We start from the raw sequence: 27,738 nt of genomic DNA, 5'->3' as shown, positions 1-27,738 counted from the left end.
ATCGAATGAGGGCAGTGCGCAGTTCTTTGCATCTCACAGTGATTCACCATCCCCATCCATCTGCCTGGAACACCTCCCAAATGTACAGCAGCATTAACCTGACAAACACCTGCATATGTTCATTAAGCAATCAACCGTCGTCCCCGTGTGCTTTGAGCTCACACTGGGCGCTACAGCCCAGCTTGAATATAAAGGGAATCAGGTGCGCGACTGAAGGACTTGAAAATGCCCAAAACATTCCTTACAGCAGGACACTTCAACAGCTGACTATCCAGGGCCAGAAATAAAAAGGAGCTCTGTATCTGCATAGATCAGATCATTTGTTGATGGGACATAGAAATAGGCTGACCTTTCGGCATAGCAATGGTACATCACTCTAGTCTCCATACAGATGCTACAGATCTGTCATTGAGAAGGATACAAGTCATTAGCAGTTCTTTAAAGACGAGCTGTTTGAGAGAACAATATATTTTTTAGGTGTTTTAGGCTTCTGTTATGTGATCGACAGGCTGGGTTATGTTTCATTTAAAGTGTTCTGAACACAAGTGGAAAAAGACAGGGTATGAACCTCCTGAAATATAAAGAAGATGGGAGTCAGAATGGTGAAAGAGTGTTGTGTATATGATTGCTTATTGAACTATCGTCTCTGGGATGCATAAACCTAGCTTCATGCTTTTTGAAATGAGGGATTCTGCTTTTTGATTCTTTTGCGTGAACTTGAAACCAAGTACAAGAGCCCTTTTTAGAAAGCCTAAAAAACTGTTGGCGCTTAGGAAGACAATATTTACACCCTGTGTAAACGCTACTGCCTATGAGGCCGGGTGAGAGGAGAGCTTCTGTGTTTCTAATTATGAAGCACAAGATTGTAGTTGGAGAAAAAGACAAGAACCTAGAAATGAATCAGCAGCCTGGTTGAATAATGCAACAGGGACAGACTCTGAAACACAGATTCTGGGGAGAAAAGTTCAGCTGAACACATCTGTGGCTTGTGGAAATGGGAGAGGTTCAAAACCATATCTCCTGGCAAAAATTCTACCGTTCATTCAGGAAAACTCACATGACAATAGAAAGGAACATCTGGGATAACTTCCTCAAACCTTTTGGTCTCATAGGGGTTATTTTTGAGTTAACTTGTGTGTCCTGCTTCAGTTGTGTTTCAAAGCTAGTTGTTCATATTGTTGAGCTCACAACCAGTTGACTTGTTTAACTACTCCATGATGGCCAAGCCTGAGTCAATCATTTACATTTCTATTGTATTACTGTTATACAGTATAAGCAGGCTATAAATATTGAATCACAATCACATTATTTCCTCTTATGCTCGACAACAAGTTCAAAAAAGAAAAATAATAAAACAATGAATAAAACTTCAATCGACCAGTCCAACTTCTCACACGCTCTGAATGAAAACCAATTTAACTAGCCCACCAAGCTTACCTCGGCTTCTGAATCCATTAAAGGAAGTTATGGATGGAGATTTTCTTTGTAAGCATTGAATGCTGTAAAATATGTATTTTCTAATTTCCCAGTAAAGCTTGCTTTTGAATGTCAGAAACATTTTAGGAATACCAATATATCCTCAATAGAGACAGTTATGGAATTCCATTCATTTAGGAAAGAAAAGGTCAAGCCATTGGAAAGTTTAAGCAACACAAAGCACTTTTTTACTGGATATGTCCTCAAGAAAAATGAAACTTTGACAAGGAAGTTAGAAGTGTATTAGTCCCAACTCTGCTTCGTCAAGGACAGGCAGTTAAGATGATATGTTTGTCAGAGTCACTAACTAAATGTCTGTAGATACACACATTAGCTGTGCATGGGTAAAATCACTGGGAAAGCCATTTCAGGAAACAAAAGCCATATTATAACATACAGTACCAGTCAAAGTTTGGACACCTTCTCATTCAAAGGGTTTTCTTTATTTTTACTATTTTCTACATTGTAGAATAATAGTGAAGACATCAAAACTATGAAATAACACATATGGAATCATGTAGTAACTCAAAGTGTTATAAAATATATTTTGATTTGTTTATTTTTGTCTGTGATTCAATATTCATAGCCTGCTTATACTGTATAGCAATAATACATTCTAAATGTAAATGATTGTCTCAGGTTTGGCCATCATGGAGTAGTTAAACAAGTCAACTGGTTGTGAGCTCAACAATATGAACAAGACTCTGTCTCTTCCCTTCCTGTGGCGGTCCTCATGAGAGCCAGTTTCATCATGGCGCTTGATGTTTTTTGCGACTCCACTTGAAGAAACTTTCAAAGTTCTTGAAATGTTCCGTATTGGCTGACCTTCATGTCTTAAAGTAATGATGGACTGTTGTTTCTATTTGCTTATTTGAGCTGTTCTTGCCATAATATGGACTTAGGATATCTTCTGTATAAAACCCCTACATTGTCACAACACAACTGATTGGCTCAAACGCATTAAGAAGCAAAGAAATTCCACAAATTAACTTTTAACAAGGCACACCTGTTAGTTGAAATGCATTCCAGGTGACTACCTCATGAAGCTGGTTGAGAGAATGCCAAGAGTGTACAAAGCTGTCATCAAGACAAAGGGTGGCTACTTTGAAGAATCTCAAATATATAAAATACATTTTGATTTGTTTACCACTTTTTTGGTTACTACATGATTCCATATGTGTTATTTCATAGTTTTTATGTCTTCACTATTATTCTACAATGTAGAAAATAGTAAAAATAAAGAAAAACCCTTGAATGAGGTGTGTCCAAACTTTTGACTGGTACTGTAAATGTGTCAGAAATGTATTTGAGAGCAAGGCTGACATAGAATACATGAAAGCTTATATGGAAAGAAAGTGCACCTCCATTGGGGCTTTTTGTGCCAACTTTGTCCTCTAAACTGACAGAACATCCCTACTTTCTGATGAAAGTGCCGATGTTGCACATGTTAATATTCAGTAAATATATCACGCCGATAGAAGTTGTTTGGTCACGGGGGGCTTTATCAAAGACAGTAAGTGTTTTGTTGTCTAAACGTTGGGTCTGTTGTATGAACAGATATTCACCTCTCCCTGGGCCTAGAGGCTGTACTGAGTGGAGTGTGAGTGCTCTTGTCGTCAGCCAACCACCGGCTTTTGTCATGACAGTCCGACGGGTTCCAACATAGCTGCCACCCACATCCCTCTCCCTTCTCTGATAGACACAACCAAGGGGACGTTTGCTAAATGTTTGCAAAATGTCACTCTTTGGTTGGAAGCCTGAGTCAGAGTCCAGCTTTCAATCGATGATGTGAAGAGACTACAATGCATTCGGAAAGTATTCAGACCCCTTCCCCTTTTTTTATTTATGTTACAGGCTTATTATAAAATGTATTAAATTCATTTTTTCCCTCATCAATCTACACACAATACCCCATAATGACAAAGAAAAAACAGTTTTTTAGAAATGTTAACAAATTCGTCCATAAAAAATGGAAAAATCACATTTACAATAGTATTCAGACCCTTAGCACTTTGTTGAAGCAACTTTGGCAGCGCTTACAGCCTTGAATCATCTTGGGTATGACGCTACAAGCTTGGTACACCTGTGTTTGGGGAGTCTACCCCATTCTTCTCTGCAGATCCTCTCAAGCTCTGTCCGGTTGGATGGGGAGTGTCGCTGCACAGCTATTTTCAGGTCTCTCCAGAGATGTTTGATCGGGTTCAAGTCTGGGCTCTGGCTGGGCCACTCAAGGACATTCAGAGACTTGTCCCGATGCCACTCCTGCATTGTCTTGGCTGTGTGCTTAGGGTTGTTGTCCTTTTGGAAGGTGAACCTTCGCCCCAGTCTGAGGTCCTGAGGTCTCTGGAGCAGGTTTTCATCAAGGATCTCTCTGTACTTTGCTCCGTTCATCTTTCCCTCATCCCTGACTAGTCTCCCAGTCCCTGCCGCTGAAAATCATCCCCACAGTATAGTAGTTTATTATAGTGCTGGCACCACCATGCTTCACCGTAGGGATGGTGCCAGGTTTCCTCCAGACGTGACGCATGCACTGTATGTAATAAGGGCTTACAGCACCATAATAAACTATACTTGATCAACTTCAATGTTGTTATCTACAACTCAAGCCTTGATAACTTGTCTCAGACAATAACACTGCATTTCAAGCCCAAAAGAATGTGCCCATTGTCCTAAAGGTGGGAATAATAATCAAAATCAATACATTATACCCAGCCTCTAATCCATTAAATAATGAACCCTCTGGCAATTACAGTAAGAGTCAGTGGCTGTCTAAGAACGTATTAGAGAGTATAGCCTCCCAATGCCAACAGAATGAATAAAGTAATCAGTAACACATGTCTACTTTATTTATGTGGTGGATGGATGTAACAGTATTTATACTACGGATTAATATTATCAAGATCAGACAAGTATTCTATGTCTGAATAATCTCTCTCACTCTCTCTTGCTCTGCCTGTCTCGGTCTCTATTTCTCTCTGTCTCTCTTTCTCTTCTAGCTCAGAACTGTTCGGGCCTGAGGACGTGTGGCCAGTGTTTGGATCAGGCAGAGTGTGGCTGGTGTGGAGACCCCACTAACACAGGGAAGGGCCAGTGTATGGAGGGGTCATACCGCGGGCCCATGAAAAGCCCCTCCAGACAGCCCAGAGACAGGGAGAGGGACAGAGACATGGTGCTGGAGCCTGGTCTGTGCCCCAAAGATAAAGGGTTTGACTGGGCCTACATCCACTGCCCTGGTGAGTCAACAGACACCCACCCGCCCACCCACCCACGCACCCACCCACCCACGCACGCACGCACGCACGCACAGACAGACAGACAGACAGACAGACAGACAGACAGACAGACAGACAGACAGACAGACAGACAGACAGACAGAGCGAGAGAGACACGTCATGTAGCACATCAATACAACCATAAATGCACAAAAACACATTTGTATTCTATCCCCTCCTCACACTTAAAGCTATACATCCCCTCCTCACACTTAAAGCTATACACCCAACCCCTCCTCACACTTAAAGCTATACACCCAACCCCTCCTCACACTTAAAGCTATACACCCAACCCCTCCTCACACTTAAAGCTATACACCCAACCCCTCCTCACACTTAAAGCTATACACCCAACCCCTCCTCACACGTAATGCTATACACCCAACCCCTCCTCACACGTAAAGCTATACACCCAACCCCTCCTCACACGTAAAGCTATACACCCAACCCCTCCTCACACTTAATGCTATACACCCAACCCCTCCTCACACTTAAAGCTATACACCCAACCCCTCCTCACACGTAAAGCTATACACCCAACCCCTCCTCACACGTAAAGCTATACACCCAACCCCTCCTCACACTTAAAGCTATACACCCAACCCCTCCTCACAATTAAAGCTATACACCCAACCCCTCCTCACACTTAAAGCTATACACCCAACCCCTCCTCACACTTAAAGCTATACACCCAACCCCTCCTCACACTTAAAGCTATACACCCAACCCCTCCTCACACTTAAAGCTATACACCCAACCCATCCTCACACTTAACGCTATACACCCAAACCCTCCTCACACTTAAAGCTATTCACCCAACCCCTCCTCACACTTAAAGCTATACACCCAACCCCTCCTCACACTTAACGCTATACACCCAAACCCTCCTCACACTTAAAGCTATTCACCCAAACCCTCTTGATTCTCTCTCCCTCCCTCTTCCCCAGCTTGTCAGTGTAACGGCCACAGTACGTGTGTGAACGGCAGTGCTTGTGAGCAGTGCAGGAACTTGACCACCGGACCGCAGTGCCAGACCTGCATGCCTGGTTACCATGGTGACCCCACTAACGGCGGGAAGTGCCAAGGTAAGTACAGTGATGGGTGCAGTGCACCAGAGTGGACTGGAGGGGCCAGTGTTTAAAGGTGTTGGCTCTGAGATCTGTGCGTCCTCCAAGAAGCAGACTGTTTGAACAACAGTAGAGCCAGAAACGACTGTGTTGAAAGATGCAGTAGACAGGCGCTTCAGCCTCTCTGTGTTTAATCACAGTTCTATCAACCCTGTCCAGTCCTGTGGTGAACATTGTTATGAAACCCTGATCAGAGAAATGGAGAAATGGAGACTATGATAGTGGGATAGACAGAAAGAGTAGGAGAAAGAGAGTGAGTGAGCGTGAGCGAGAGGAAGGTGTAATAACATATTTCTACTGCTGACAGATGTGCGTTTTCCCCGCTTGGCGTATGACATTAAATCCCTCTTAATCATTTTCTTATATCTTGGAGTTGACTGGCAACGAACACGGTTGATAGACGCCTCCCCTCTCTCTCCTCCCCTCTCTCTCCTCCCTCCATCACCCTCTCTCCCTCTAATAGGTTTAACGCTGTCATGATTAAATTGATTAACTACCGTCCGTCCGTCATACCACCTTTGCTTGTGTACCAGGCTGACTCCTGAGGACTGTGCCTATAGAGGCTGTTTCACTCCTCAGTCTTACAGAATAGATGGATTTACATGGGCCTTAAGTCACTGATCTGATCCTTGAGAGACGGGGAGAGAGACGGGGCCTGAGAGCGAGCGGGAGAGAGATTGAGAGAGACCGTCATCAAGTTTAAAATATGAGGAGCTCTAAGCTGCCCTTGTAAGAATGGAGAATAGAAGGATAGGGGGAGATGGAGGAGGAGAGATTACCCAGACTGGTGTCCCCATGACTGATGAAGAGCTGACCTTGTACAATGTGACAGGGGGCTATGTGTGTGTGTGTTTTGAAGGAGTGTGTGTTTTCACATATGCTATGTGGTGTGGAGAATAGCCTTCCAAGTCTATCACTGACAGGTTCACCTTGTAGACACTGAAACCGTCTGCTCGCCCTGTCCAGCTTAACCCTGCCCAGTCTAGCTTGGCTTGACTCGCTGCAGGAGACCTCTCTCTGGGGCTTGGAGTACTGAGCCGGAGAGACTAGCCTGTGGTGGGCTGTGCATGTCAATTGACTTTTGAAAGACAGATCAGCCTTGTGACATGATATGTTGTGTAGGGGTTGGAGAGGGGATTTGATAGAGCTTGGTGAGGGAATTTACTGTACAAGACCAAAACGTAAAATGCCAGACACTTTCTTTTGGCTACAATACCAAAACAAAGTAAGACAGCCAGTGTTGTGGGAGCTACACTAAACCTGGTTGATGCAATGTACCACGGTAAGCGTTTGATCTCTTGTTGTGGTAGCCATGACTGATCTGTTTCTCCTTAAAGCTGTGGTTGTACTTGTGTATCACTCTTCTGAAAACTTCTGGCTGGCTTACTTATTATTTTTGCTCTGGACAAGTGGCAGCTTAATAAGTCTGACTTTGTGTTTTTTTCCACTAACTGCACTGTAGGCATACAGTCACACAAAAGTCATCCAGGGAGCCCCAGCAAGCTGATGGTTGTTGTTCTTTCAGTTTCTCTCTCCTTCTCCCTCTCCCTTTCTTCCTCCTCCTTGCATAAAGCCAGCACTGCAGAGTTCAATTAAAATGCTGTTTATTGCTTTTGGATATGGCATGCTGTCCTAGTCTGGTGAATTCCATTATAGGCTCTTGGTAGAGCCCCTTCAGCCACCTAGTCCCCCTCAGACCCTGTCTTTACACGTGACCAACCTGCCTGTCTGTCTCTCTCTCGCTTTCTGTCTGTCTCTCTCTCTCTCTCTCTTTCTGTCTGTCTCTCTCTCTTTCTGTCTCTCTCTCTCGCTTTCTGTCTTGGTGTCTGTCTGTCTGTCTTGGTGTCTGGCTGTCTGTCTTGGTGTCTGGCTGTCTGTCTTGGTGTCTGTCTGTCTTGGTGTCTGTCTGTCTTGGTGTCTGTCTGTCTTGGTGTCTGTCTGTGTCTTGGTGTCTGTCTGTGTCTTGGTGTCTGTCTGTCTGTGTCTTGGTGTCTGTCTGTCTGTCTTGGTGTCTGTCTGTCTGTCTGTCTGTCTTGGTGTCTGTCTGTCTGTCTTGGTGTCTGTCTGTCTGTCTTGGTGTCTGTCTGTCTGTCTTGGTGTGTGTCTGTCTGTATTGGTGTCTGTCTGTCTTGGTGTCTGTATTGGTGTCTGTATTGGTGTCTGTCTTGGTGTCTGTATTGGTGTCTGTGTCTGTCTGTCTGTCTGTCTGTCTGTCTGTATGTCTGTCTGTCTGTCTGTCTGTGTTGGTGTCTGTCTGTCTGTCTTGGTGTCTGTCTGTCTGTCTGTCTTGGTGTCTGTCTGTCTGTCTGTCTTGGTGTCTGTCTGTCTGTCTTGGTGTCTGCCTTGGTGTCTGTCTGTCTGTCTTGTTGTCTGTCTGTCTGTCTGTCTTGGTGTCTGTCTGTCTGTCTGTCTTGGTGTCTGTCTGTCTGTATGTCTTGGTGTCTGTCTGTATGTCTTGGTGTCTGCCTTGGTGTCTGTCTGTCTGTCTTGGTGTCTACCTTGGTGTATGTCTGTCTGTCTTGGTGTCTGTCTGTTTGTCTTGGTGTCTGTCTGTCTGTCTTGGTGTCTGTCTTGGTGTCTGTCTGTCTGTCTTGGTGCCTTGGTGTCTGCATTGGTGTCTGTCTTGGTGTCTGTCTGTCTGCCTTGGTGTCTGCCTTGGTGTCTGCCTTGGTGTCTGTCTTGGTGTCTGCCTGTCTGTCTTGGTGTCTGTCTTGGTGTCTGTCTTGGTGTCTGCCTTGGTGTCTGCCTTGGTGTCTGCCTTGGTGTCTGCCTTGGTGTCTGCCTTGGTGTATGTCTTGGTGTCTGCCTTGGTGTCTGTCTTGGTGTCTCGTTCTCTCTTTCTGCCTGTTTAAACAGTTTGTTTGTTTAATGGTCTCCAACCCTGACTTTTTTTTTTGTGGTTTCGTGCTCTCGATGCATCCTGAGGGGATTCATAAACTCCTTTTGTGTTGTTGTTTGCTTGCCCTCTAACCTTGCCCTCTAACCTTTCACATCTCAGTGTCCCACCAGAGTTGTCTTATTGCCTTTCATAAAGGCAGGAGCAGCCTACTTTAACACCCTTTTTAGATTTTTTGGTTTTCGCTCTCTCCCGCTCTCTTTCTCCCACTCTTGGTGTCTCTCTTTCTCTCTCTGTCACACACACACACACACACACACACACACACACACACACACACACACACACACACACACACACACACACACACACACACACACACACACACACACCCCTCTGGCAGTGCCTTGGCGGGGTATAAATGAGTGTCTGTCATGTTCAGTGTGGGAGGATGCTGTTGTGTGTGAATCCATGAACAGCCAGCTCATGTGTATCCTGCAGTGAGAGGGAGGGAGTAGACAGCAGGACAGCTTTTATCTGTGTGTGTGTGCCTGTCTACGCACACACTCTACCAGAGGGAGGTGAGGGTGGGACTCCGTCATCAGGACCTCAGCTCAGCACGGGGTTTTGTCCTCCCTCCTGCTCACCCATTCTGATGGATTAGACAGTTGCAGCTGTTCCAGAGATGTAGTTGCTCTGGTGCCTCTGTAAAATAGCCCACTGACTAGGCACCCACTGTGCCCTCCTCCGCTGACCTCTCATCAGTAAGCACTGTGTAGGTGTGTTTGGTTTATGTGTGCGTGAACAGATATATACAGTGTGTTTAAAATGCATATAAGTGTATAGGTGGTTGTATGTTTGAGTCAGTATACATTCTGTATCAGGGTTTCCGTTAGGAAAGTGTGGCGCCGGACATTTGACCGGCAGCATTTTAATTGACCGGACATTTGAGAAATGTACCGTACCCATATGCATTGGGTGTGTAACCTGGTTAAGGCTTTCACCCACGGTGCTCAGAATGACAGGAATCCCAATTAGATGGTAATTCATATTAACAGAAGATGCAATTTGAGATGCAAAGATGTACAGTCCTTCAGTTATTATTATTTTAACCCCTTTTTCTCCCAATGTCATTATATCCAATTGGTAGTTCCAGTCTTGTCCCATCGCTGCAACTCCCGTACGGACTCGGGAGAGGCGAAAGTCGAGAGCCGCGTGTCCTCCGAAACACAAATCAGCCAAGCCGCACTGATTCTTGATACAATTCCCGCTTAACCCGGTAGCCAGCCGCACCAATGTGTCGGAGGAAACACCGTGCACCTGGCGACCGTGTCAGCGTGCATTGCGCCCGGCCCGCAACAGGAGTTGCTAGTGCGCGATGGGACAAGAACATCCCTGCCGGCCAAATCCTCCCCTAACCCGGCCGACACTGGGCCAATTATGGGTCTCCTGGTCGCGGCCGGCTGCGAGATGTTCATTTACTTTTGCTCAGCCAACAAGACGAGTAGCGAACAGAAAAATCACTAGCCTATGTCAATCTACTATCCCCCATAGTAGAAAAGTTGACCTGTTCTATTGGTCAGCTTGTGGAGAAAGAAATAGCCTATTCCAGACAGACTCTGGGACAGTTGTGAGTCGATATTTCCCAAATTCATACAATCAGTATTTTTTTAAAGCAATGAGGCTGATGCAACAGATCAGAACATTTAGCTTAAAATATAGATATACTATTATTTCACATTATAAGCGCAGCAATGTGCACAAGGCAGTAGGCTATGTGCTAATGTTTTTTTCCCATAATGCAAATAGCAGGAAAACACAGTTGTCAAAAACTAGTTATTTCATGTGACAGAGATGAAAATATCCTTTTGAAATTTTGAAAGAGGGGAGATCTTGTATGCAAGAACTAGCACGGTTTGCTAATATGACTAGGATTGTGCCTTTGGCTACTAGACAATGAAAGAAAGTTGATATAGTATAAAAGATTTGCCTCCACAGTTATGGTATGATTTTGGCTAGGCTACTTTGAAGCAAAGGTAAAACATGCCTCATAATATGTAGTAAAACGTTCAGGTTTCCAACAATGAAGTATATGTTTTCTCGATGCATACTGCCTCATTGCAAAGGGGTGTGAGATGCACGGATGAAGCCTGCCTTCCATTGCCTATACATTTGCTGTTTGAGATGCTGTAGCAGCAGCTGTTGCACTGTATGACAGATGTTGTATCTGTGTGCTTTACACGTAGGATAAATAAGATAGGCCTACATATACACGCACCAATTTAATTCCACTAAATTATGCAAATTAACCTGTAGACCGATAAGCATAACCAGTCAAATATATTTACATCGACTGGTATTTACATCAATGAATGCTGCCGGTGAAATGTCCAGTGCCACACTTTCCTAACAGAAGAGGCTAAAAGCATTTTTTTCGCAATTAGATATTTTCTTCTCCTCCCGAAAGACTATTACTCCCTATTACTGGCTAACGGAATCCCTGAACTGTATGTATTAATGCCTACATTATGTGCACAAATCTGGTGTGTGTGTGTGTGTGTGCACCTGCTTCAAGAAGGCCCATGGCGGTAGGGCACCCTTCCCAGCAGTCTCAGCGGTATCCAGTCATCCCCCTTTCAGAGGCCCTATTTCTGGCCACAGGCACACACACACTCTTATGGCTCTGATCTGGCACCTACTGCCTTTAAAAGTACATTAAAGTTCAGCTATAGGATTACACACCTGTTACTGAGCCAAGCTGAAATGCGGAGTGGTGGGAGTTATGTGTCTCGCTACCATGCTAAACCCCAAGTCAAGTTTAACAGTGTGGAGAGTAGGCCTGCATGTCACTGACTCGGCCGCCCTCTACACTGTATATTCAAGACCAAGATGTCAGAGGTCACAAGCCTTTACCTTCATTACCCTTAACCTTACAAGATCATTAAGGCCAGAATAGCAAGTCCCTTTTATCTAAAACTGCAGACTCCTCACAATCTAACCACAGCAAGATGAAAGACTGAACCCAACCCTCTTTAGCAGAAAATAATTAGTTCTCAGAAGGGTTCATGCTATGCATTAAATAGGTATAGCCTATACAACCGGGCTTTAGAGAGACGTATACATGCTAAATATATCCTGGGGGTGAGGAAAGATGTTGCTGCTATATAGCACCACTCCTGTCTGCTTCTAACTTTCTGTTGAAGATGTTTAATTAGATGGAGAGCTGGAATGGAAACGCCAACACTCACATCGGTGCTACCTCCCACACATAGGAGGATCTGGATGTGAGCTAGACTTTTAATTCCACCCAGACATATTGTTGAGAGCACTCCTCAGGTCCAGGGGAGAAGCCTACTCGCTCACAGTAGAAATTCCTGGATTCTAAGGTGCTTATGGTTGCAAACCGAGCCCAGAAGGTGGTGTGGGTGGACAACCACATATGGAGGTTGGGATGTCTATTTGTGTTGTTTTATCTATACACTGTGAAGAAGCTACTTGGAAAAGTCTCCCCGTGTGTGTGTGTGGTGAGTTTTGTGTATGAAGTGGCATGTGTGCTTGTTCATGATAACATATCACCTGTGTGTTACATTTGATGTGTGCACTTGTCCCGTTTCAAGTAGCCTTTTTAGGAACTATATGCTAAATCACAGTGTGCTGCTCACAGCAGGAAAATAATCCTACAACAACAGGACGTGAATTATTATGTGGATTATAATAGTGGATATTTTTGTAGGTGTTGATACATTTTTCGTAAAGATAAATCAAGTCTGAAATTAAGTGGAAATGACCGACTTTAAAGGCCTTTTTAAAATCTTTAATATACTACAATTCGCATTTTCTGCTGCGCAGGAAAATTGTCTGTGACGACAAAGTGATCAAATTAAGATCGCAGGTCTGTAGGGTTGAGATTTATGAAGTGGGCAGAAAAGGATATCCTTCCAAAAGAGAGAGGATTAGACTCATAGCTTGGTTAAAAACAAAAATCTAGCAAAAAAACAAGGTCATTGATGATTGGCCCTGTTTTCAGACAAAGATCAACATCAGATGTATCAGAATCACATGCCCCTCTCTCCATTCATGTCCATCATCTCCTCCGTATTGTCTTTCTGACATATTACACTAGGGCTCACTGGGCATCTAGCTGCCCCTCTTAACATGTCATGTAGGCAAAGCTCAGTGACACTTAATCATGTTTAGCCAGGCTTCATTTGTGATCCACATGGGTTATTAGGTTTACTTTCATCACTGACGGCTTTGTGAAGGTCGTGCTCTTTACCGACAGACCGCTCTACAATTACCTGTGTGCCGTCTGCCATGATGTCATGAAATCTTCAAGGTCCTCTGTCAACCAGACGTAGAGATTTAGTAGGACTCTATTAAATCAAAAATAAAGAATTGAACCCTCACATTCAGAGAAGCGGGTCGATGCCTTATAGTCAGTCTCTCTGACAGCACATACAGTGTTGCTGGTTTTGATTCCATGATTTGATCTTTTTACATCATACGTGTATGAGGTATGTTATGCTGTGTGCCAACACATCTGTTCAGCAGCACAGAGGAGGCTGTGTGTCTGCTGACTATGTTCAGGCTGTCCTGAACACCGTACTGCCTGCCACCAACACCAGCCAGTACAGTATAATCTCGCTCTTTTCACTGCATAGAAGGAAGGGAGAAAGCGACTGAAAAATGCTGCCACGTTTCAATTTCTACGTGAAGGAAGAAAATCCCTGGGCCCAATTCAATTATTTTATTCATTACATGATTCTTTGAACTCGTCACTTGCTGGAAGGCCTATGGAGAGGTTGGAAGGCTGGCCTGGGGAGATGAAGCACTAGAGGAGACCTGCACAGCTTTATGTTGACTTGTATCACATCTATAAAGACTGTCCTCCTGCTCACCAACTATACTCCAGATATAGTTACTGCAGGAAGTCTCACCTGTTCTCTTGGTTAGTAAAAGGAGCTTGAATACCTCATTCCCGTTCTGACGGAACTCTGGGCAGACTGAACCCTTCTCAGATTGAACAGTGGTGTGTACTGTGTTCTAAGGTATACGTGTACTTGGGTATTTGTGTACTGTGTACTCAGTGTACTCAGGTATACGTGTGCTACTAGTACATTAGCATGGTTTCAACACCTCTTCAAATCAAAGTCCATAATGTTAATGCCTGCGTGCATGGCTTTGGACACCTCAACAGTACTGTGGTTTTAGATTCCAGTAGATTCATGTTGAACCTATGTCTCAGTGGGCCGTTGTCCTGTCACAGCCTTATTAAATCCCTCCACCCTGGTGTATAAAAGTCTCAGCCTATAGACTCTTTAGCCTGCGGGATATCAGCCTGGTGGTTCCTACATCTCCTGCAGTAGAAATGAGTTACCTCTGGTTTGTTCAGCCATTCCTATGAGGAAAAGGAATGGGGAAAGAATAGGGTTTTGGGATGAAGGGTAGCAGCCAGGAGTCAGCTCATCACAATTTAAAATAGACATGGAATGGAGGCGATGGGAGGTGGAGGGGATTGGGGAGAGTAGAGAGGACATTAGCGGGGGTAGAGAGAGTTATGTGAGAGTGGTCAGTGCAGTTATGATTTCCTCCTTTTGGAATGCAGTTATGTTGCTTTAGCTTTTATCTTGTGAGGTGAATAGTAAATCAGCAATTAAAATAAGTGCATTTAAACTATACTGAACAAAAATATAAACTCAACATGTAAAGTGTTGGTCCCATGTTTTATGAGCTGAAATAAAATACATTTTCCATATGCACAAAAAACATATGTTTACGTCCCTGTTAGTGAGCATTTCTTCTTTGCCAAGATAATCGATCCACCTGACAGGTGTGGCATATCAAGAAGCTGATTAAACAGCATGATCATTACACAGGTGCACCTTCTGCTGGGGACAGTAAGGCCACTCTTAACATGTGCAGTTTTGTCATACACAATGCTACAGATGTCTGAAGTTTTGAGGCAGTTTGCAATTGGCATGTTGACTGCAGGAATGTCCACCAGAGCTTCTGCCAGAGAATTGAATGTTAAATTCTCTACCATAAGCTGCCTCCAACATCATTTTAGAGAATTTGGCAGTACGTTCAAACGCGCCAGCCCGGGACCTCCACATTCGGCTTCTGCGGGATTGTCTGAGATCAGCCACCCGGACAGCTGATGAAACTGAGGATTATTTCTGTCAGTAATAATGCCCTTTTGTGGGGGAAAGGGTAATTCTGCTTGCCTGGGCTTGGCTCCCAAGTGGGTGGGACTGGCTCCCTAGTGGGTGGGCCTATGCCCTTCCAGGCAGACAAATGGCTGCGCCCCTGCCCAGCCATGTGAAATCCATAGATTAGGGCCTAATGCATTTATTGCAATTAGCTGATTTCCTTATAAGAACTGTAACTCAGTAAAATCATTGAAATTGTTGCATGTTGCTTTTATATTTTTGTTCAGTGTATTACTATGAAATCTTGGTCATCCATAAAAAAAAAATACTTTCCGACCAAAGTACTAGGATCAAGATTCCAGCTCACTACTTTGGTCACTATGTAACACAAATAAAACAACTATATATATATGTCTTGCAATTCTATCCATTTTGCCATGGCTAATAGTGTGTTATTTTGCCCAAATCATTACTGCGAAATTGATTGTTTTTGGAATTTTAATTTCTCCATGACTGTCTAGCTTTTTATTTTGGTGATTGTTATTCTCAAAGATGATATAAGAGATCTACCGCTCACGACATAAAAAAACGTAAGCCTGTGCAACATTAACCAATTAAAAACAGTTCTGTAGCAATGAGGTTTGTGCAGTAGGCTATAGGCCCAATACATTATCACTGCATATTGGCTACTGTTGATTTGACATGCCAATGTTGTTCTTCTCAGACCACTTAGAAATGATATTTCAGCATGTTAGGTATATGATCACACTGATAATAGATCATGTGTTGTATTAGTTGTGAGGCACAGCTGAATGAGCTTAATCAATTTCTCTTTTTTTTTTACTGGATTGAGGGCCTGGATCTGATGGTCAGTCTGAGGGGAGGGAGGGAGCAGCGGTGAGGCTGCCTCTCACCTGAATCACTCTCCCTCCGCTCTCCCTCCACTGAGAAAAGGGGACACAGTCTTTCAGCTGATGGCGAAACTCAAGTCGCACTGCATTATTTCTGCCTCATGCGCCAATTCATGTTGTTACTCCTATGACCAGAGAAAGTGAAATACTCTTTGATATTAAAAAAGACAAGCCTCTAATAATAACAACACTAGCTTATTGAAAGACTTTTCTGCTACACTCATCCATTGTAGCTGCAGTGCTGGTTGTAGCGTGAGTGTTAGTAAGGAGAACGCACATTTTATGGCTCATAAACTGTTGAACAAAGTGTTGACAGTAATGAATAACTTAAACATGATCTTATTCATAAAAACAGCAGCTCTTTGCTGTCTCTCTCTAGTCATGGTTTTGAAATCTCACATTATCATCAACTTTGCTGTGCGTTCGAGGCTTCTTTTCACAGTATATGGCTCGAGGAAACTGTGCAGACGCCGTGATCTGAGCTATCTGATTGGCCAGCGGTAGGCCTTGCACTTGATTTGACCCTAACCCTTTTTTTTTTACAGAAATGTTTGATCGACCGGTTGGTGACTACTGCACTAAGATTTGTCAAGTCTCACAGGACCAGAGTGCAGTATGGGAGGCTCTGCAGTGTCAGCCCTGCCACTGTAGCCAATCAGCTAGCCAATCACATCGTGTTGTCTCAGAACTGGGCTCAGAAGTGTGAGCTGCATTATGTCACAGTGTTCCTTTGTGTCTTCTGAAGAGACTTGTGGATCTTACAAAAGATGCATTGGGGTTTCTCCTGCTGCTGTGTATAGACGTGTCCGTTGTTGAGAACTGCTCGAAGCTCTTTAGTTTAGAAGCAGTCCCTGTAGACAACCACAGTTTGGAAAAACAAGAGTAAAGTGATGGTCGGCTGTGCGTCCGCTAATATGCATCTGTATATTTACTCTACACTGTATGCATGTTTCTGCAAGCATAGCCGTGTGTGTGTTTTTGTGATATCTACAGTATGCCCTGCTGTAGTGTTATAGTGTCACATCTCCCTGTCTAAGTGGCTGAACAGCAGCCTCTGAAGCACACTACTCTGCACCACTCTACTCCTATAGTGTGAGTACATTCATAGAGATCCTAATTTAGTCATAAATCAGCTCAGTGTCTGCTCTGCACAGAGAGGAGAGGCACTCTACAGTCCTGCAGGCTGCTCCCTGTCTGTACAGTACAGCCTACAGGAGTCAACCCACTGTTACACAACACATACTAGACAATTTGGAAGTTTGACAATGTAGTCTACTTTGTATATTTTTGTGCTGCATTTGATTTAGTGGAACATGAAATAATTTTGGCAAAAATAATACATGATGGTTTTAAGGAGGTAGCATTGAATTGGGAACAGTCATATTTAACTGACAGGAAACAGTCCACCTATTTCAATGGTTAATTTTCTTTCCCTCATGCTTTAAACTGTGGAATACCGCAAGGCAGCTGCCTTGGGCCACTTCTTTATTAAATATATACCAACGACCTTCCTTATGCCTTATCTGAAACTCAAGCTACTATATTTGCAGATGATACTACAATTTATACAGCAAGACCATCAGTTCAACAGGTACAGAAAGCTTTACAAGGAGATTTGGAGAATATCAGGGAGAGGGTTTTCCGGAACAAATTTGTTTTAAACACCAAGAAAACCAAAGTTTTGTTGGTCTGTTCCACTAGGAAAAGGCCAACACAGCATGGGATACAATTAAGTATTGTAGGAGTACAAATTGAGGAAGTGGTAGAAACCAAACTACTAGGAGTGCAGCTAGACACCTGCTTAGCATGGTCATCTCAAATAACTAATCTATGTATATAAAAAAAAAAAAAACAGCACGCAAGATCAGAAGGATAGCTAAATATTTACCGGGAAAGATTCTTAAGCAAATAACACAAGCATTAATTGAGAGTCAGGTGAACTACTGTTCTGTGGTCTGGGGAAATGTATCAGCAAGTGAATTAAGAGACTGCAGATTGCACAGAACAAAGCAGCAAGGATTGTTTTAAGGTGGAGATATGGTTCTTTTGTTGTAGTCATTCGCAATGCTCTTGGTTGGTCATAAATCAACAAGATAATTGAAAAAACATGCTTATTTTATTTCATAATATACACCATTTAAAACGGCCAAACTCTATTCACAACGGTATTCAGTTGGTAAGAGACAGACATTCAGTAAATAATAGGAATAGATTATCCACCATCTATGTGTTATCCAGACAGAAAAGAGAAATAGGCTAAATAACATTTAGATTTAGATTTAAACCATTTAAATATAATACATAGGAAAGTTGTGCTAGACTATGGTAGATGAAGAATCAATATCATTTTAGTATTTATCGGGTCAATATGTTAGTGTATTATGTCTGTTTGTAACAGTGTGTGTTATGTGAAAATGTGTTCGTATTATATATTGTATTTTAACGTTTAAGGACTCTTGGAAGATTAGTCTAAATGAGGACTAAAAGAGATCCAAATCTACTGTACAGACCTATACCTGCACTGGGCCAATTATTTTTTCAGTTTCAGTTTTCATTGTGGCTACTAGCAGATTTAGACAATGTACTGTATCATACATCATCTACACAGAGCCTGAATGTTGGAACATTCATAATGCCTACCTTGAGTCAGAGTATTGTATGCGCTGTTCAGCTATTCCTACACTGTCTGTATAGCTAGGAATAATTCCAACTTGCAAAATCCCTTATCTTACTCTTCTCAAAAACGCAAAATGCAAATTCGGTATAGCTGAAAATATATTTAGACTTGTCTGTTATGGGTATGAATGTGTAAGGGGGAGGTGTTTCATCTTGGGATGCCTGTGTGTATGACAGATGATCTGGTTATGGAAGTGTGGGAGTTGTTTAGGTATGTTTGATGGAGTGTTTATAGTGTCCTGTATGATAGTTCCCACTAGGGCTGTGAGAGAGGGGAGTATATCTCGTTGTACAGACAAGACAGGCTTTGCTGTCAAGTGAATAGTACCATGAAAAAGTATGAGCAATCTTAGCGTTTCTCTGTTTTAGCTTCTCCAATTTGGTCAGTTACATCTGAGAAAAACATCTATATTTGGCTTTGTTCAACAGGTGGAGGGAGAGATACACATTTTTATGTAACCTTTATTTGAACAGGGAAGACATTTTGAGACCTAAGTCTTTTTTACAAATGCGCCCTGTATATAAATATACATATTATGAGCGAGACTGAGAGAGCGAGAGACGAGAGACTGAGAGACGAGAGACTGAGAGACGAGAGACTGAGAGACGAGAGACTGAGAGAGTCGAGAGACTGAGAGAGCGAGAGAGCGAGAGACTGAGAGAGCGAGAGACTGAGAGAGCGAGAGACTGAGAGAGCGAGAGACTGAGAGAGCGAGAGACTGAGAGAGCGAGAGACTGAGAGAGCGAGAGACTGAGAGAGCGAGAGACTGAGAGAGCGAGAGACTGAGAGAGCGAGAGACTGAGAGAGCGAGAGACTGAGAGAGCGAGAGACTGAGAGAGCGAGAGACTGAGAGACTGAGAGCGCGAGAGACTGAGCTTATAGAACATAAGCCCCAAAGATACAAGCTGCACCGCCTCCCAAAACAAAATCCTCATTGTATTTTCTGTTTATTTCATTATTTTGCTCTATCTCTGTGTTTCTCTGTAAATAGGACAGACAGTGGAAGTGAAGTGGCAAGTCTCTATTGCTGCTGCAGTAGTTAGTTAGTGGCGGAGGTCACTGGGTTCCGTGCCTCCTATAGAACATAAAAGCGGTATGGAGGAGGGTCTAGTTTTACATCAATGTCAGGCGTATCACAGTGGGGTTTGACTTTATGTTGGCTACTAAAGTACATCTTTAATGGGATGTTTTTTCCAAGGCTCTATTAGGGCTGACCCCAATTATTAGACTGGTCGATTGTTTACTCGATAGGCTGTTGGTTGACCAAGTTATTTTTTTGTTGTTGATCAGTAGCATATATATATGTAATATATATAAGTTTGGACACCTTCTCATTCAAGGGGTTTTCTTTATTTTTACTATTTTCTACATTGTAAAATAATAGTGAAGACATCAAAACTATGAAATAGCACATATGGAATCATGTAGTAACCAAAATAGTGTTAAACAAATCAACATATATTTTTGATTATTCAAAGTAGCCACCCTTTGCCTTGATGACAGCTTTGCACACTCTTGACATTCTCTCAACCAGTTTCACCTGGAATGCTTTTCCAACTGTCTTGAAGGAGTTCACACATATATGCTGAGCACATCTTGGCTGCTTTTCCTTCACTCTGCGGTCCAACTCAAGCCAAACCATCTCAATTGGGTTAAGGTTGGGTGCTTGTGGAGGCCAGGTCATCTGATGCAGCACTCCATCACTCTCATTGGTCAAATAGCCGTTACACAGCCTGGAGGTGTGTTGGGTCATTGTCCTGTTGAAAAACTGATGATAGTCCCACTAAGTACAAACCAGATGGGATGGCGTAGAATGCTGTGGTAGCCAAACTGATTAAGTGTGCCTTGAATTCTAAATAAATCACAGACAGTGTCACCAGCAAAGTACCATCACACCACCACCTCCATGCTTCACGGGGTGAACCACACATGCGGAGATCATTCGTTCAAGGCGGTTGGAACAAAACAATCTCAAATTTGGACTCCAGACCACGGTTTCCACCGGTCTAATGTCCATTGCTTGTTTTTCTTGGCCCAAGCAAGTCTCTTCTTATTATTGGTGTCCTTTTAGTAGTGGTTTCTTTGCAGCAATTAGACCATGAAGGCCTGATTCACAGTCTCCTCTGAGCAGTTGCTGTTGAGATGTGTCTTTTACTTGAACTTTATGAAGCATTTATTTGGGCTGGAATCTGAGGCTGGTAACTTTAATGAACTTATCCTCTGCAGCAGAGGTAACTTTGGGTCTTCCTTTCCTGTGACAATCCAGGTTCATCATAGGTTTGAGAGGTTTTGCAACTGCACTTCAAGAAACTTTCAAAGTTCTTGAAATGTTCCGTATTGACTGACCTTCAAGTCTTAAAGTAATGATGGACTGTCATTTCTCTTTGCTTATTCGACCCGTTCTTGCCTTAATATGGACTTGGTCTTTTCCCAAATAGGTCTATCTTCTATACCACCCCTACCAGGGCTCCCAGGTGGCGCAGCGGTCTAAGGCACTGCATCTCAGTGCTAGAGGCGTCACTACAGACCCTTGTTCGATTCCAGGCTGTATCACAACCGACCGTAATTGGGAGTCCCATAGGGCAGCACACAATTGGCCCAGGGTTGTTAGGGTTTGGGTGGGGTAGCCATCATTTATAAATAAGAATTTGTTTGTAACTGACTTGAACAAAGGTTTAAAAAAATGTTTTTACCTTGTCACAACACAACTGATTGGCTCAAACACATTAAGAAGGAAAGACATTCCACAAACAATTTTTTTTCTTTTTTTTACCCTTTTTTTCGTGGTATCTAATTGGTAGTTAGTTTTGTCTCATCGCTGCAACTCCCGTACGGACTCAGGAGAGGCGAAGGTCGAGAGCCGTGCGTCCTCCTAACTCAACCCAACAAAGCCGCACTGCTTCTTGACACAATTCCCACTTAACTTGGAAGCCAGCCGCACCAATGTGTCAGAGGAAACACTGAACCCAGAATCTTTAGTGGCACAGCTAGCACTGCAATGCAGTGTCAAATTAACTTTTAGCAGGGCACACCTGTTGTGCAAAGCTGTCATCAAGGCAAAGGGTGGCTACTTTGAAGAATCTCAAATATAAAATATATTTAACACTTTTTTGTTACTACATGATTGCATATGTGTTATTTAATAGTTTTGATGTATTCACTATTATTCTGCAATCTAGAAAATAGTAAAAAAAAAACTTGAATGAGGTGTGTCCAAACTTTTGACTGGTTCTGTATGTCAACAATCATTCCTCCAAAGGACCCATCTATGGATAACATTTTATGGAAATCACCAAAATCATAGCATATTTTTATCCTCATTTTGTGAGGAATTTCTCTCTCTCTGTCCTTTTCAGACATTCACTCTCCTGCAGTCTTTCAAAACTTTCATGGAGGATGGAACTTTTTATTTACCTACAGTGAAATATAATTCCCTTTCCCACGACTACTTGTTGTTTACCTCAGTACAATCATGTACTTAGACTCATAATGGCACAAGAGAAGTTTGTCCTCATTATAATTTCTATGCCCCAGGTTACCTTGACCTGAGTGCTCTGAAACATTGATCTACCCTCTGCACTCCCTTGGATTGCTCAGAATGAGGAACTCTAAACACATTCCTAGTCACATCATTTTCATCTTATCATTGTATCCCCAAGTTTTCTGGTCAGAATATATGCAGAAGCTAACAGTCATGATTTAAACATTGACTTGCTGTAAACATTCAAATTGTATCTGCCTAATGTTGCTCTTGAGTGTGCAATATGTTTATATTCAATGCTGTTTTGCCCTCTGCAATCATCAAATTATGTGACTCACTGTCACTCCTCTCTGGCTAACCCAAGGTCACTGACCTTCGGGTTAGGTGAGGACACCAGTCTTGACCCTTTTGCCACCAGAGAGTTTGGTAATTGGTCATAAGCAGAACGGTCCAAGAAGATGTTGCATCATTCAGATATGGCCCAGAGCTACGGGCCGTATTCAGTCCTGTCACTCTCCTGTCTGACTGGCTGACTCACTGGTTTGTGGGTTGTGCATCATTGTGAGATGACTGACAGTGTTTTCCTCCTTCCCCCCCTCTCCTCTCTCTTTCTTTCTCCTCCATTTGTTTTCTTTGACCATGGTAGCCTGCAAGTGCAACGGGCATGCCAATCTGTGCCAGGTGTCGACGGGGAAATGCTACTGCCAAACCAAGGGAATCAAGGGAGACCAGTGCCAGCTGTGAGTACCTTTTTTTACCTTTTTGCATCATTCCACTATGAGACATATACTGAAGAAATTGAAGGTTCTTAAATGCTTGTTCCTCAACTCTTTTAAGGTTCCTTGAAGAACTCTTACCAAATAAATAAAGTTAAGTGTGGGGTTCTTGACATGGCATCTACTGTTCAGAAAATCTGAAAGGCCCATTTTGGTACTTAATGCAGGGAAAAAATCTATGAATGTTGTTTTCTAATTCTTGTAGAAATATGATGGTTTACACATTTATGCATTGGATGGTTCTCCCATCGAGCAGGTTCCTGCCTATAAATATCTTGGCTTTTGGATTGACAAAAATGTGACGTTTAAAAAACATACGGATGAGCTAGTTAAGAAGCTGAGATTTAAAGTAGGCTTCTTTTATAGAAGTAGATCATGAGAAGAAACCTGCACACTTCTTGCTAGTATCACTGCTTTTTTATTCAACTTTACGTAAAGCTGTCTTATTTTCTCTCTCGTGTTATTCAATTGTTACCATGCACCTGCAACAAAGATAGCTCAGATGTGTGAGTACCTTTTGAATATAGAAATAGATCACGCCTCTCCCTAAACAGCAGGAAACAGTTTGTACAGGCAACCTTCCTGCCAGCTCTACTTTAAAACCCTTGGATTCTGTGTACCATAGTGCGCTTCTTTTTATCACAGGTGACAGGTTTAATACTCCTCACTATAAACACAGTCATGGTACTGGTAAATTCACTGGAAAGGTACATTTACATTTGAGACATTTAGCAGATGCTCTTATCCAGAACGACTTATAGATAGTGCAATCATCTTAACCTGTCTAGGATCAGCGTGCCGCTAGCGGCACACCCCCCCCCCCCCCCCCCCCCCCACTGAAAAACCAGTGCCGCGAAATTCAAAAAAAATATTTTTTTTAAATATTTAACTTTCACACATTAAAGTCCAATACAGCTAATGAAAGACACAGATCTTGTGAATCCAGTCAACATGTCCGATTTTTAAAATGTTTTACAGGGAAGACACAATATGTAAAGATGTACATCTATTACCTAAAAACACATTAGCATAATCCACCATCTTTTATTTGTCCACCAACACCAGTAGCCATCACCAATTCGGCTAAACTAAGATATTTATAGCCCCTAACCAACAAAAAAACTCATCAGATGACAGTCTGATAACATATTTATGGTATGGGATAGGTTTTGTTAGAAAAAAGTGCATATTTCAGGTAGATGGCATAGGTTACAATTGCACCCACCGTCACAAATGGAATAGAAAAACTACTTAGAGCAACGTGTTTACCTACTTACTAATCATCAAACATTTCGTAAAAATACACAGCATACACGAATCGAAAGACACAGATCCTGTGAATACAGACAATATTTCAGATTTTCTAAGTGTCTTACAGCGAAAACACAATAAATCGTTATATTAGCATAGCACATAGCACATAGCAGCCCAGCATTGATTCTAGCCAAAGTGAGCGATAACGTCAACATCGCCAAAAATATATTAATTTTTTCACTAACCTTCTCAGAATTCTTCAGATGACACTCCTGTAACATCATATTACACAATCCATATAGAGTTTGATCGAAAACGTTTATATTTAGCCACCAAAATCATGGTTAGACAATGTGAAATGTAGCTCAGCTGGTCAGAAAATGTCCTTGCGCCACTTAGACAGTGATCTACTCTTATACATAAATACTCATAAACGTGACTAAAAAATATAGGGTGGACAGGGATTGATAGACAATTTAATTCTTAATACAATTGCGGAATTACATTTTTTAATTTATCCTTACTTTTCAATACAGTTTGCGCCAAGCGAAGCTACGTCAAAAAACATGGCGTCCTAAGCCACTAAAATGTTTCGACAGAAACACGATTTATCATAATAAAAATGTCCTACTTTGAGCTGTTCTTCCATCAGTATCTTGGGCAAAGGATCCTTTCTTGGGAGTAATCGTCTTTTGGTGGAAAGCTGTCCTCTTGCCATGTGGAAATGCCAACTGCGTTCGGGATGAACTGAAAAGCGTGCCCAGCTATTCACATCGTTTCAAAAATAAATGTCCCAAAATCGCACTAAACGGATATAAATTGCTATAAAACGCTTTAAATTAACTACCTTATGATGTTTTTAACTCCTATAACGAGTGAAAAGATGACCGGAGAAATATAACAGGCTAAACTAACGCTTGGAACAGGAGCGGGTCGGTGTCTTCCACGCGCGTTACGCACCAAGAAAAGACTTGCTAGCTACAGGGTTTTTTCATTTGTAGTGCCTGTGAACGCGCAATCGACCCCATTGGAATCGTCATCACGTAAAGGCATCCAGGGGAAGACGTAAGAAGTGTCCGTATAGTCATAGCAATAACAGTGCCCTTTTAACTGACTTCAGAACAGTGGCCAACATTTCTGAAATCTGACTCCATGTCAGGGAAATTGCTGTAGAATGGGCTCTGTTCCACTTAGAGACAAAATTTCAACTCCTATAGAAACTATAGACTGTTTTCTATCCAATAATAATAATAATATGCATATTGTACTATCAAGGATTTTGTGGGAAGCCGTTTCAAAAATTACCCAATTAGCATAAATAGTCTCAACAGCGCCCCCATCCTCAACAGGTTTTAAGATAGTTAGGTGGGACAAGCACATATCACAGGCATAGAAACTACATGTTTCCTCAATAACGTAGCTATCCGTAGAGTCAGAGCTAGAAGGGGGGGTTGAGGTGAAGAGGAGGAATATGTAAGATACACTACCTCTTCAAACAGTATCAGGTATTTTTGGAACATTAGCAGGAACTTTGCTTTCCTAGCTTCAGGGGGGAAAACTGGGCCCATCATTGGGGTGCCAGGACAGAGAAGAGCTTGGACTGGGCTGAGCGGGAGCTGCCCTCCCGTAGGGGTGGGAGGGCCAAGAGACCTGAGGTGGCAGAACGGAGTGCTGGAGTTGGGATGTAGAGTTTGAGCATAGCCTGAAGGTAGGGAGGGGCAGGTCCTCTTGCTGCTTCGTGGGCAAGTACCATGGTCTTGTAGTGGATGCGAGCTTCATCTAGAAGGCAGTGGAGTGTGCAGAGGAGCGGGGTGACATGCGAGAACTTGGTAAGGTTGAAAACTAGGCGGGCTGCAGCGTTCTGGATAAGTTGCAGGGGTTTGATGGCACAAGTGGGGAGCCCAGCCAACAGCGAGTTGCAGTAGTCCAGATGGGAGAGGATAAGTGCCTGGATTAGGACCTGCGCCGCTTCCTGTGTGAGGTAGGGTCGTACTCTACAGATGTTGTAGAGTGGGGAGCCCAGCCAACAGCGAGTTGCAGTAGTCCAGATGGGAGAGGATAAGTGCCTGGATTAGGACCTGCGCCGCTTCCTGTGTGAGGTAGGGTCGTACTCTACAGATGTTGTAGAGCATGAGCCTGCAGGAGCAGATCACTGCTTTGATGTTTGCAAAGAACGACAGGGTGTTGTCCAGGGTCACACCAAGGTTATTTGCACTCTGGGAGGGCAACACTGTGGAGTTGTCAACCATGATGGAGAGGTTTTTGAGCGGACAGGCCTTCCCCGAGAGGAAGAGCAGTTCCGACTTGTTGAGTTTGAGGTGGTGGGCCGACGTCCAAGTTGAGATATCTGCCAGGCACGCAGAGATGCGTGTCGCCACCTGGGTGTCAGTAGGGGGGAAGGAGAAAGGTAGTTGAGTATCATCCACATAGCAATGATAGGAGAGACCATGTGAGGATATGACAGAGCCAAGTGAGGGCCTAGAACCGAACCCTGGAGGACACCAGTAGTGAGAGCAGGCACCCTGGGAAATATGCAAATAAGGTTTAAAACCCTACAGCAGGGCTATTAATTTCTGATTCTGGTTTTGAACTTTTGTATGGTTCTTCAAAGAACCATCCCATTTATGGTTATTCAGAGACCCATCAAATGGTTACCCTATGGCATCGCTCTCAAGAACCTTATTTGGTGTAGGATGATTCTAGCTCCTACAATGTCAATGGTATATCCCACTAGTTGGGGATGAGTTGTGGGGCTGTACCCTCTCTGAACCCCCTTGCAGTGTCAGCAATTTGGCCCTTTCTTAATGTGCGTTTGGGGCCTTAGCCAAGGCTTTAATACCAGTAATGGGGTTGGCACAGGGGGCGCAGCACCCAGTGTGTTTGTTTGTGCCATCGGAGTGCCAGGCTGGCCCTGTGCTGCACTATAATACCCCTAAGTGCTTTCACCGGTGCGGTAAAGGCAGGGTGAAAAATGCTGCATCAATAAATCCTGGAGTGGAGAAGTGCGCTGCTGTCACTGGTACTGTTATGTTCTAATGAGGCCTGCTCAACTCTGGAGGGCTCCTGTGTGTGCAGGTGCGCGTGTTTGAGTTTGCATGCAGGTGTCCGAGGGATTAAGAGATTTATTAAGAGAATGAGAGTGCATGCATATATTGTGTATTATCACCCCTCTGTGAATGTCAAGTGATGTGTGCACGTGTATTTTGTAGCGGTGTCTTTTTAATGCTTTGCATACGAGTGAGAAGGTTTTGTTTTCCAAAAGGGACATCTCTGTCATTACCATTTGACCGCTGCTCCTTTTACAGGACTATCAAGCTGTGCACTTTCCTGCACGCGCGCATTCACACTCGAAAACAGCATTTGGTCTCAGCTATTAAGTACCTGTCACATTAGAGCAAGCCTCATTTCATAGCGCACACACATTATTACCATGTGACTGTCATGAGTTACACAACTGACCAAGGGGACGATGCCTGCACGTTCTACATATAAACCACAAGCTTTTCTTTCCATGTCAAGCAGAGCACTTACACAGGCTGATTTGTGTATTTTTGTTTTATGAATAGATTGCAATTTGGGATGCGATTCAAAAAGAGTTTTGCATCAAGCAAACAACAAATGTTAACCGCTGATTTCAGATGTATATTTGTTTGTTCTGGTAAACAGTTTTAGTCTGCTGAGATGAGGGGAAATTATGAATAGTAGAAGTTGATTGAGGTGTTTCTGATGTTCAAAGTGCTGATCATCAAAAATGTCTGGGCAGTTAGATTTTTCTGCCC

General features: G+C 43.1%; 1 protein-coding gene across 2 annotated transcripts in view; it reads left to right on the top strand.

Annotated features, from left to right (window-relative positions):
* LOC129836447 (attractin-like protein 1) overlaps positions 1–27,738 on the top strand; it is a 331,683-nt gene that overhangs the window by 106,859 nt on the left and 197,086 nt on the right. For both annotated transcript variants that reach the window (XM_055902623.1, XM_055902622.1), the window contains 3 exons: positions 4,473–4,709; positions 5,696–5,833; positions 22,576–22,669. In XM_055902623.1, coding sequence (XP_055758598.1) covers positions 4,473–4,709; positions 5,696–5,833; positions 22,576–22,669 — 469 coding nt within the window. The remainder of the gene's footprint in view (positions 1–4,472; positions 4,710–5,695; positions 5,834–22,575; positions 22,670–27,738) is intronic.

This window comes from Salvelinus fontinalis, chromosome 37, assembly GCF_029448725.1.
Source record: "Salvelinus fontinalis isolate EN_2023a chromosome 37, ASM2944872v1, whole genome shotgun sequence".
In the NCBI taxonomy this organism is placed as follows: Eukaryota; Metazoa; Chordata; class Actinopteri; order Salmoniformes; family Salmonidae; genus Salvelinus; species Salvelinus fontinalis.
The sequence above is the reverse complement of the archived record's forward strand: the minus strand, read 5'-3'. Positions and strand labels throughout refer to the sequence as shown.